We start from the raw sequence: 9,261 nt of genomic DNA, 5'->3' as shown, positions 1-9,261 counted from the left end.
GGAGCACGAACCGTGAAAAAAAAAAATTTCGAAACAAGGTGGAACACGTACCTTTGCGGCCGATTCTTCATCCCAAATCACTAGTTGCTTGTCCATGCTTCGAATGGGGCTTAAATCTCCTTCAAAGATCGCCTAAACGATGTAAATGGATCGAGGGGTTTAAGGGGGGTTTGAGGGGTGTTTTTTTTTTTTCTTTTCAAAACGAAACGGAGGAGGAGGAAGGGGGGGTGTACTGAGAAAATTTCAAGGGCAATATGGTAATTACACTAAAAGTTAGTTTGGGTATTTTTTTTTTGGTTTTTGGGGGTGTCCTTAGCAATAGGGGGGGTGTATATAGAACCCCCCTCTATTTTTCTGGAAAAGTTATGTATAAATTCCAATTATACCCTTAATAAAAATTAGGTTTTTAATGCCTCTTTAATGCTTCTTGAATGCTGAAGGGCTTTTTTGGAAAAAAAATAAAAATAGAGTGATTTCCGCCTCATGGGAAAGTAATTTTTTCATGTTTCTCATGGGAAACACTTTCCCATAAAATGTGAGAATCATATTCCAATGGAAATACAATTTTCCCATCTCTCTCCTTTTAAAACTTCAACCAAACAAAAGGCATCTCACTACTTTTCCGTTGACCACACTTTCCTCCTTTTCCCGCGAACCAAACGAGCCATAAATGTGGGAATCATATTTCCATGGGAATACAACTTTTCCGTCTCTCTCCTGTAAAAACTCCAACCAAATAAGAGGCATCTCATTACTTTTCCGTTGACCACACTTTCCCCCCTTCTTTTCCCGCGAACCAAACGAGCCCTTAGTGTTGTTTACGGTCTTCCCCATTCTCTCCTAATTGTTTTTTTTTTTTTGGCTGAAAGCGGAAGTCTTATACATAACGTGTACGGATATAGATAGTAAAATCAACAAACAATACATCATGGAGAGCAGTAGGCAACTCTGGCTTTTCCTCTCATAGGTGGTCCTCTAAGTGGTTAGCAATAAAAGAAGCTGCTCAATTTGCCGTCCCATTAATCTCTTTAAACACATGTTTTGCCTGAAGCACCAGTCCATCAGAAATCATGGTCCAGAAATCTCTCACCAGCAGATGGTGATTGGTTTCTCTTCAAAAAAGAAATCAAGAGTATTGATTGCTCCTTGTAATCTGGCTGAAGCATCACAATGACGCTAAAATTTTCTCCAAATGATATGTTTCTAGTGTTATCGAAGATGAAAAGATGCTAGGAGCAACCAACTTGCACTACACGCGTTATAAATTGAAAAAGTGGGAAGCAGCTGAGAGTTCCGATCGCCTTTAATAAGTTAGGAAGCGACTGGATACAACAACTAACACGTGTATCCTAACTTAAAATCATTCAATACCTACGGTTGGCTGATGGACATGGACCCAATGCATGCAGTCCGCGAGAGACGTAATTAAACCATCGCCCGAAAATTCAAGCAGCCAGAGTGGCTTTTTTTTGACCTTTGGGTGTTTCTCCAGGTGTCAACAGTTCAAGCTGATGACCCACCCATCAGCCCGAATTTAATTGCACCAACACCAACAGCAAACCATCAACCAAGAAGCGAGACAGAGAGACGGATACTTGTACGCATCTAAGACCGTTGGGATTTTAATTTCCTCTCTTTCCCGGTAGTTGAGCGCTCCCCCGCCCCCTTCGCAAAGTACTCTCATTAATAGGCGACCAGCCCCACCTATCCATCCATCCAGCCCTCTTGTAGCCCAGCTGCCTCTTGACCTCGCGGCCACGCCTTCTTTCCTCTCTCTTTGTCATTCATAAACGCACCCTGCAGCTTCGTTTTGAACAAACTAAGGCGTTTCGCTTCCTATAGATATATCCTCTGATGTTCTCCCCTTCTCAACTTCTCTATATTCGATACTCTCTCCATTGGCGAGGATGGAGGTGACTGAGCCTTCTGTGATGGACCGAGAACAGCTGACCGCCGAGATGGACTTCAATGACTCGTCGATCGTCATCAAAATCCGCCGCCGCCTTCCCGACTTCCTCCAGTCGGTGAAGCTCAAGTATGTGAAGCTCGGCATTCGCTACACCAACCCCTATGCCTTCCTCTCGGTTCCTCTCCTGGCCCTGGCGGCCACCTCCTTGCTCCGGCTCGACCGCATGCTGACCATGCCGGCGCAGCTCTCTGTCGACCTCGCGACCTGCCTCGTTTCATCTGCCGTCATGGCAGTCCTCCTCGCCGCCTACTACTTCCAGCGGCCGCGCCCTGTCTACCTCATCGACTTCGCGTGCTACAAGCCGGATGACAAGCACAAGATCTCCAAGGAGGGGTTCCTCGAGATGACGGAGAGCACGGGGAGCTTCACGGCGGAGTCCCTCGACTTCCAGACCAAGATCGCCAAGCGGTCCGGGCTCGGGGACGAGACGTACCTCCCGCCGGGCATTCAGGCGCGGCCCCCCAGGCTGTGCCTGGCCGAGGCCCGCCTCGAGGCGGAGGCCGTCATGTTCGGCTGCCTCGACGCACTCTTCAAGACAACCGGCATCGACCCGCGGCGCGACGTCCGAATTCTCATCGTGAACTGCAGCCTCTTCAACCCGACCCCATCACTAACGGCCATGATCGTCAACCACTACAGGATGAGGGAGGATATCAAGAGCTTCAACCTCGGCGGAATGGGGTGCAGCGCCGGACTGATATCTATCGACCTAGCGAAAGACCTGCTGCAGGCCAACCCGGATTCGTACGCCATCGTGGTGAGCACGGAGAATATTACACTGAACTGGTACTTCGGCAACGACCGGTCGATGCTGCTGTCCAACTGTATCTTCCGCATGGGTGGCGCGGCGGTGCTGCTCTCGAACCGGAGAAGCGACGCGGGGCAGGCCAAGTACCGGCTGGTGCACACGGTGCGGACGCACAAGGGGGCCAACGACGGGTGCTATGGCTGCGTGTACCAGCGTGAGGACGGGAACGGGGCGGTCGGGGTGTCGCTGGCGAGGGAGCTGATGGCGGTGGCCGGCGACGCGTTGAAGACGAACATCACGACGCTGGGGCCCTTGGTGCTGCCGCTGTCGGAGCAGCTCAAGTTTCTGACGACGCTGGTGGCGCGGAGAGTGTTTCGGCTCAGGGGGGTCCGGCCATACATCCCAGACTTCCGGCGAGCGTTCGAGCATTTCTGCGTGCATGCCGGGGGAAGGGCGGTGCTTGAGGAGGTGCAGAAGAACTTGGGACTGGGGGAGCGGGACATGGAGCCGTCGAGGAGCGTGCTGCACCGGTTCGGGAACACGAGCAGCAGCTCCCTATGGTACGAGCTCGCGTACGCGGAGGCCAAGGGGAGGGTGGCGAGCGGCGACAGGGTGTGGCAGATTGGGTTCGGGTCAGGGTTCAAGTGCAACAGCGCGGTTTGGCTGGCGATCCGGGACGTGCCGCCGGTGGGAAGCGCCGTCGGCGGCCGCCGTGGAGGCGGGTGCAACCCTTGGGCCGACTGCATTGATGGCTACCCGGTTAAATGACACGATGGCTGCGACCTACCATCTACTGCTGTAATGTTGGGAAAGGCAAGAACATAAGTTAATTGCCTTTTACTTGTTTATTTTTTATTTTCCTTTTTTCAGCTTTCACATAATAGCTGTGCTAGGCTGTAAACGTGTGGCTCATTCAATACGATGTTTAGTGAAAGGAAGCTTGAAGTTATAATATAGATGAGATTGTTTGATTTATGGCATGTTTAATGAAATTAAAGCAAGCTTGAAGTTAGCTAGAGATGGCATTGCTCTACTCATATTATTGCTTGTTAGTTCCAATTCCATCCAGAGCTAACCAGAGTGAAAGGAATAAGGAACTCAGAAGACTCGTTTGGCCCGCAAAAAAAGAAGGAGAAAAGTATGGTCAACAAAAAATTAAAAAAATTATTTTTTGTTTGGTTGGAGTTTTTTCTTTTAAAAAAAGATAAAAAAATAGCATTTCCGTTGGAATAAGATTTCCATATTTTATAAAAAAAAAACTTATGAGGAACATGAAAAAGCTACTTTCCCACGTTGGGAATTGAGGTCTTTTTTTTTTAAAAGTACTTTTTTTTTTGATAGCAGCAGTACGCCCCCGAGAGTTGTGGCAGTCAGAGCTTTATTGCATGCTTCAGAGTTCACCACTGCTGCTGAGATTTCACCGTCTGGCCTGGCCAGGGACATCTGGGCCCCCCTCCTGCTCTTGTAGTGCCCGGGTTTGTGTGCGTATCTTGGGTGCCCTCACCCCCTAGCTTCCTGAAGGTGAATTTTGATGGAAGTGTGGCGGACGATGAGAGATGTGGAGGTGCAGCTTTTGTCATCAGAGATCATGAGTCCAGACTAGTGGCGGCACGAGGTCAGCGGATCTTCGATACCTCGGTGGTGTGTGTTGAGCTCAGAGCGGCCTGGGAGGGGATCTTCTTTGCCTATCGGACCTTGGGTGTAGATCGGCTTATTCTTGAGGGTGACTCAGCTACGGTGATCGACTGGATCTAGGGCCGGGGGCGTGCGGGGAAGGGTAGGCCATTGCTTCTCGATATTTGCAGACTGCTGTAGGTGTGTGTTGCCCATCAGGCCACACATACCTACAGAGAAGCGAATGTAGCAGCTGATTGGGTTGCCTCCTATGCAACCCACCACTCTGGTGATTTTGTGTGGTTGGGGGGTGATAGATTGCCGGTTTCTTTTTCTACCTTGTTGTTTTCTGATTTTCTTGATCGTGTCGACACCCGTAGGGTGTAAACTGCCGTTGTACCAAAAAAAAAAAGTACTCTTAAGCCATCAAAATCTATAGGTAAAATCTTTCTCTTAGGTAAAATCTTTCTCTTTATCAAGAGCATAATAGGTATTTCATATAAGTTTTCTAGAAAAGTAGATGCTCAACCAAATATAAGCCATTTTAGAATGTGCTATTATTTCATGATAAACTAAATATGCCAAAACTATTTTTTCAGGCTTCATATTTTTAGGAATCATCTTCACAGAAAAAACATTCCAATGAAAAAAAATTCTTCTGGTGAACCAAAAAAGTCTAGAAAATTTATTTCAAAATTTACCCAAGCTTGATGTGGCTCCCTATGAATGGTTTAGATATAGGTTCATATACAAGTTTAGAGCCATGCCGGTTTAAAGACAAGTTTGATAGCAACACACTAGAAGGTATATATGGGTGTAACCTTTTTATTGGTGTGTAACTAAATAGTATGCTATGCTGCTTGCATCCAATAGCCCATATATGTGGTGCTTGTTGAAAGGGCGCCGATGGTGATCACATTCATATTTTGTTCAAGGTTGCTACAAAACTTCACCTTTTTAGTACCAACTTTTTTGTGATCTAGATTCATTACTAATGTTGTGTTTTTTGTGATGACTGTTCAAAGTTGTTCCTTTCTTGTGACAAGAATTCTTATTGCCACAAAATATCAAGTAATAGCGGCAACTGCACATATAGTCACAAAAAGACCACCACTAATATCTCATTCTTGTTAGTGGGTAAAAGAATTTTGGTGTTGATGTGCATCGAAACTGACCACAGTTCATACAAAGAGCCGTCCAACCAAAGGTTGCCATAAAGCCAGCATACCACTAGTTAGGCCAATCACTTGGCACGCCCAAAAATGCGCTGCTAGATTCGAATTTTAAAAGCCCCTTAAAGCTAGCGACACTATAGCTAAGATCTTAGGCGATCTTCGAAAACACACCAACCTAACAGGCGGAGCGCGATGCTCGTAAGAAATGCCTGTGCTCGATATTCGGAACATGCAAAGGCCTGCCAATCTTGGGCGATCCACATGCCCATATTTCATGGCGACAGGCTCTCGCCTTTGCTTATACAACCAACTCTTCGGAGGACTTTCCAAGTAATTGCTTGTGTACCTTGATAGGCTACTAAGAACCTCCTCCTATTTTTTGAGTATTGATCTGACTTAGGTATCGGAGGGTCCCCCACCAGATACACCCCGATAAGATCGAGGACTTTCTTGTTTTTGCTATTTTAAGTCGGAGTATGGTTGCAGACCAGCATCCTAGCAGCTGCTGCTCACATCAAGTCTCAACCCAGTATGATCTAAGCAGCCGATCGTCGAGTCTTGTAGCACCAACCCCTCACTCGCTCAATGCCTAGGATAGGATGATTTTCAACAGTAATAGATTGGCGCTAGAAGAAGGGCTTATCCTACTACAGGAGGTCTCATTCACCAATCATCATGAAATCTTGAAGGGCACAACTAGTACTCTCCAATGCCCAAAGAAACACACCAGAGGAATCCTATGGCTCTTTACAGAGCCCATGGATGGCAAGCACCACCTTAGAGTGGGGGGAAAGCACTGCCTGATCAGCCTGCTCGCCATCGAAGCTCTAGCAAGGGTCTGCACAGTCACCACGCTTAGCCGCAGAGTCTGGCAAAAAAGGGCCAACCCTGATCCTCTGACTCCCCATCCTGGGAGGAGTCAACATCCATCCATTCTTCTTCTCACCGACTTGAGTGGACTTTTAGGAGGGAAGCCAACCTCGATCATAAACTCGAGGAGATATACCGACACCTCGAAGATCTGAGGCAACACTAGGCCGATCAAGGAAGGGATGTGGAGTTCACCACTGAACCCCCATTCTCGCCAAAAATAATAGAGAATCTCATTCCTCCCCGCCTTAAAATGCCGCAGCTAGATGTACGATGGCACTACAGACCCACTAGACCACCTAGAGAGCTTCAAGGCTCTCATGATGCTCCATGGGGCCACTAATGCGGTACTATGCAGTGCCTTCCTGGCCACCCTTTGCAACATGGCTCGATTTTGGTATATCAGGCTGTAATTGGGCTCAGTCCATTTGTTTATGGAACTACTTCAGCGGCTTTAATGTGCCACTATGAAAGTACATAACCTAAACTATTCGGTTGTGATGTCCACCATGAGGAGCGGACTAAAGACCTCTCGGTTCTTTTTCTCTTAAGAAGAGATTCCTGAGGGATTATGCTGAGCTCCTTGGCAGGGCGATCAAGTTCATCAAAGTCGAAGAGGCCATGACGATGCAGCGAGAGTCGGCTAGGGGTAGGCTCGGCACAAAGGGAAGTAATAAGCGGACCCACGATGATTTAGTAACCCCCACCAAGAAGCTGAGGAGAAATGATGAAGGTCTTTAGCAGGCAAAAACCTTCTTGGAAGGTTCGAGAGATACACACCTCTAAGTGCCTCATGGTGGTAGATTCTCATGGAGATTCACAACCATAATTATGTGAAGTGGTCTTGAAAAATGAAGGTGGCTGCTTGCAAGGACATGACACAATACTGCCAGTTCCACCGCGACTGCAGACATGACACTGAGGACTACTTTTAGCTGAAAAATGAGATCGAGGCCCTGATTCAAGGGGTTACCTCAGTGCCTACATCCGAGGCCTGTGTGACGAAGCTGAACCCGGTCGGGAGTAGCCCCCTCCTGAGGCACAGGTTGACAATCGACCAACAGCTAGAGTCATCAACAATGTAGCCGGAGGAATAGCTGTTGGCAGAACCAGTTCATTTACTTGAAGTGCCTACGCACTAGCCGCCCATATAGAAAGCTTGTTGTCAAAGAGACCGAGGACAAATGAGGTCATCTTCTTCTCAAATTTTGATGTGAAAGGGGTACAAACCTTCCATGATGATGCCGTTGTAGTTTCTCTTACTGTTGCAAATTATAATATAAAAAAATTTACTTCATAATGGAAGCTTGACGGATATCTTATTTTATGAGATTTTTTCTTGAATGAACTTGCGAGTTGATAGGCTCAGAAAGATCAGCTCCCCTCTGATCATTTTCTCTAGAGATCTGATCCTAGTGGAAGGCGTCATCACCCTTTCTATTACAACAGAGCAGACCCCATTAACAAACCACCATTATGCTAGATTTTTTGGTCGTCAAGGTCCCATCAGCTTATAATGCTATCGTAGAGCGGCTAGGCTTGAATGCTTTGTGCGTCGTGGTTTCCACCTAATACCCGCTGATGAAGTTTTCAACTACAAATGGCGTGGGAGAAATCCAAGGTGAGCAAGCGCTTTCTCAACAATGCTATATAGCTATGCTCAAGGGAAAGAAGCCGAGGAAGATTCTGCCCATCGAAAGCTTCGGCACCCGCGATGACCAGAGCCAACAACATGGAGAACCAGCCGAGGAATTGAGTTAAGCGATCCAGATCAGAGCTCGTCTTGATGACGCTGTTAGAACCCAACTCATGGAATTCCTTCGCAAATGCTGATGTCTTCACCTAGTCATCCTCTGACATGCTAGGCATAGACCCGGGGGTCATCATCTACAAGTTAAGTGTAGATCCTACCTACCAGCCTTTCTGGCAAAAGAAGAGGAGTTTTGCCTTGAAAAGGCAAAAGGCAATCGAAGAGGAGGTGGAGAAGCTTCTCTAAGCATGTTTCATCCGAGAGGTGGACTACCCTGACTAGTTGACCAAAGTCGTGTTGGTCAAGAAGCTGAACAAAAAGTGGTAGATGTGCATGAACTTCATCAATCTTAATAAAGCTTGCCCGAAGGAGAGATTTCTCCTATCGACAATCGATCAATTAGTCGACTCCACCTCAGGCCACCAGCTTCTTAGTTTTATGGATGCCTTCTCGGGTTACAATCAAATTCAGAAGGCACCAAAAGATGAGGAAAAAATCTCGTTCATCACTAATAAAGGGCTTTATTGCTATAAAGTCATGACCTTTGGATTGAAGACCACCGGAGCCACTTACTAGCATCTGGTCAACAACATGTTCAAGGAGCAGATCGATCATAACATGGTAGTTTATGTTGATGACATCCTAGTGAAGAGCCAATAAGTCGAGCACCGTGTTGCTAATCTAGATGAAACCTTCCGGACCCTAAGGAGATACCACATGAAGCTTAACCTGAGTAAGTGTGTGTTTGGGATTTCTTCTAGAAAATTTTTTGGGTTCATGGTGACTCAGCACAGGATAGAAGCAAATTCTGAGAAGATCCGAGCTGTATTGTAGATGGCACCCTCAAAGAACAAGAGAGCGGTGCAATGCCTTGCCGAGCGCGTAGCGGTTTTAAGTAGGTTTGTTGCAAGGTTTACTAAGAAGAGCCGGTCTTTCTTCTAAGTTCTGAGGCAACCATAGGGTTTCTGTTGGATAGAGGAGCGCCAAGTTGCATTCGGGCAATTGCGAGGCTATTTTAGTGCCCCGTTGCTCGTCTCAGTGCGAGGTTATCTTAGTGCCAAGTTCATGGATGCTTCACGTCGGTGGATCCTTTAACATAAATAAAAGTGAGCCTGGGCTGATCTTAATGAGCCTG

The 9,261-nt window shown here is 47.1% G+C and overlaps 1 protein-coding gene across 1 annotated transcript; it reads left to right on the top strand.

Moving 5' to 3' along the window:
• The first annotated feature begins 1,700 nt into the window (after nucleotides 1-1,700).
• On the top strand, nucleotides 1,701-3,733 carry LOC103722923 (3-ketoacyl-CoA synthase 1). Its single transcript, XM_008813657.4, has one exon. It carries the CDS (start codon nucleotides 1,908-1,910, stop codon nucleotides 3,483-3,485), a length of 1,578 nt encoding a protein of 525 aa, XP_008811879.1. The 5' UTR covers nucleotides 1,701-1,907; the 3' UTR covers nucleotides 3,486-3,733.
• Nucleotides 3,734-9,261: the final 5,528 nt, after the last annotated feature.

This window comes from Phoenix dactylifera, chromosome 2 (assembly GCF_009389715.1).
Source record: "Phoenix dactylifera cultivar Barhee BC4 chromosome 2, palm_55x_up_171113_PBpolish2nd_filt_p, whole genome shotgun sequence".
NCBI lineage: Eukaryota > Viridiplantae > Streptophyta > Magnoliopsida > Arecales > Arecaceae > Phoenix > Phoenix dactylifera.
Note: the sequence above shows the minus strand (reverse complement) of the source record. Positions and strands in the feature narration are given on the sequence as shown.